At 25.2% G+C, this 2829-nt stretch overlaps 1 protein-coding gene across 1 annotated transcript in view; it reads left to right on the top strand.

The window, feature by feature from the left end:
* Positions 1-1833: 1833 nt before the first annotated feature.
* Phum_PHUM011900 (uncharacterized protein) overlaps positions 1834-2829 on the top strand; it is a gene marked incomplete at both ends in the record, with an annotated part of 1329 nt that continues 333 nt past the window's right edge. The window contains 5 exons of the mRNA XM_002422724.1: positions 1834-1948; positions 1973-2062; positions 2149-2298; positions 2379-2639; positions 2746-2820. Of these exons, the coding sequence (XP_002422769.1) occupies positions 1834-1948; positions 1973-2062; positions 2149-2298; positions 2379-2639; positions 2746-2820 (691 nt within the window). The remainder of the gene's footprint in view (positions 1949-1972; positions 2063-2148; positions 2299-2378; positions 2640-2745; positions 2821-2829) is intronic.

Consider the following 2829-nt stretch of genomic DNA (forward strand, 5'->3'; position numbering starts at 1 on the left):
AAAATTATTATTATTATTAAAAATTTATTTCGGTCGTTGCGTCATTGATAAAAATTTTCTTTTCTTTTTTTTTTTGTTAATAAGATTAATTTTTACAATATGAAAAAAACAAAATAATGATGATGATAATAATAATAATGATGGAAACAATGTCGATTTATTTGTTTTTGTTTTAAAAGAAAATTTTAAAAAAATGGCGTCGAATTTTTTTTTCAAACCGCCCATTTTTTTTTTTTTTTTTTTTTTTTACGGTTAATTGTCGTTACGGTTTTCATCTCGAAATGATTTTCTTATTACGCAGCATCCCACCAACTTAAAATGTATCAAAAAATTTTCTTATGTTTTATCATTATTATTATTATTATTATTTATTACTTTTTATCATCGTCATCGTCATCGTCATCATCATCACTTTTTTTTCATGACTCTTTTAAGATTCGTCATTTAATTACTAATTGTTTTTTTTTATTCCCCCCTGTTTGTTGTTTGTTGTTTGTCTTGTTTGTTGTTGTAATTTTTTCAAACCCCAAAAAAAACCGAAAATGAGTTTTCGTTTAACGATTTATTACGTCATAAAAAAAAAAAAAAAAATTTTTTTGGCATCTGTTTTATGTCTAAAAAAAAAAAAAAATGTCAAATGACGATGATTTGAATATAAATAAACGAAAAAAAAATTAATTTATTATTATTATTATTATTTCGTACCGGAAATGGGTGGTTGTTTTATTTTTAAAAATTCTTCACGACAAATAACTGTAAAAAAAAAACAAACACAATGGATTGTGCCGTAAGCAAAACCTAATAATAATAATGATAATGATAATTTTTAATTGCGACATTTTTTTTTTTTTTCAGTAAAAAAATTAAAATTTTTACGTAAAAAAAAAAAATAATAATAATAATAATTTTTCCATTGTTTTTTTGCGTACTTTAAATTACGTAATATTTACAATATTATCATCATCATTATCATTATTATTATTTTAGGTATGGAGATCGGTAAAGTGTAAACATTTTTTATTCGTGTAACGTCGAACAGTCACCGGAAATAAATTTTTAAAAATAAAACAAAAAATTCATTCAAACGTTCGAACGCGTCCTTCGCTCGATTAATTAATTACACGCAACAAATTAATATTTAACTTATCGGATTTGAAATAAATAATAATAATAATAATAATAATAATAATAATAATAATAATAATAATAATAATTTTGTTTCTTTTCCAGTTCATAAAGGATAAAAAAAATAAAAATGTACAATTGTCGCAAATAAATCAAAAGGGAAAACCAACGATGGAAATATATAGGCCACCTAACGTCAGAGCGGACGGTACAACTACTGGAACAAATAATAATAATAATAATAGTCATAATAATAATAATAATAATAATAATTTAGGAAGTCAAAAATTAAACGTTCACGCGAAAGAATTCACGACGAAATATAATCAACTCCAGGCAACAAGGTTTTTTATTTTTTTATTATTATTTATTTTTTTTTTTTTTTAAAAGTTATGAAAGTTATGAAGTTAAATAAGTGAAAGTTATGAAAAATGTTTTAAAAATAAAAAAAAGCCATCACGTACGTACCTACGCAAAAAAAAAAAAATCAGGTATTAACACACGTGCAACAACGACACCCTTTTCTTAATATGGGGAAGTACCTACGATTTGTGTGTATTTTAATTACATTCCTGCCACGTTTTTTTTCTTTTTCTAAAACAGTTATGATTTAAAACTAAATCGAATCGATTAGAAAAAAACTAAAACTAAAAAAGACTAAAATTTTGTTTTTTTTTTTGCTGTTGTATAAATTTTAGCGGTGGATTAATGGGTAAAAAACACAAACATTATCTTCAGCAATCCCTCTCAAGTGGGAATATTTTGCATGAGGCACAAAATTTAAATGCTCACAGAGTACATTTCAGCCTTCAATCCGCCAATAGTAATAATAATAATAATAAATTAGATTCATCAAATTCTAATAGATCAAGTTTAAAATCACACGACAGCAAATCAAATAAAATAAATCACGATAATAAACAAGTTCGATTTCATAGTGAGTTAGTTTACCAATAAATTATTATTATTATTATTATTTTAAACGGATTACGATTTAAAAAAAAAAAAAATTTTTTTTTAAAGACAACAACACGCCATTTCCCGGATTACAGAGATCAAAAAGTTTGGGAGCAGCAGATATGAAAGCGAGAAGATTATACGGCGCTCCCAATACGATAGATTTAGGAAATTTCCCCCCACAAATTCAAGCAACCATATTTAAAGCTTTGGAGGGTAATTAACGGTTTCTATATTTATAACCAAAGTTTACATTAGAGCGAAATAATAATAATAATAATGATATTTTTTTCCAGATCCTAATCAATTATCGGATCGTAATCTCATGGAATTGGTACGATGCATCATGGAAAGAGTTTTGGAAAGTAGAAAATTTGCCGAACCCGGTGCAAAATTATGCATTAAAATAATTGAAAAAGAAAAAAAGGAAACTTTTCTTGAATCCCTATTGAACACTTGTCAACAATGGTATCAAGAAAGAAATCAATTATTAAAAGGAACCCCGAATAAATTTCCAACGTATATGGCATTTTTAAACGAAATGTACTGTCAGGTAGGTAAAATAATAATAATAATAATAATAATGAAAAAATTTTCCTCGTCTTTCGGAAACAAATTTATAAATAAATTATTATTATTATTTTCTTTTATCTAGTTAAAAAGAATGCAATTGCGAATTGAAAACTCACCACGAAGGTGTACCTCCAGGTCTTTTACTTCTCACTCTTTTATGTAAAAGTTGTCAGG

Source organism: Pediculus humanus, genomic scaffold (assembly GCF_000006295.1).
Source record: "Pediculus humanus corporis 1103172107370 genomic scaffold, whole genome shotgun sequence".
Lineage (NCBI taxonomy): Eukaryota > Metazoa > Arthropoda > Insecta > Psocodea > Pediculidae > Pediculus > Pediculus humanus.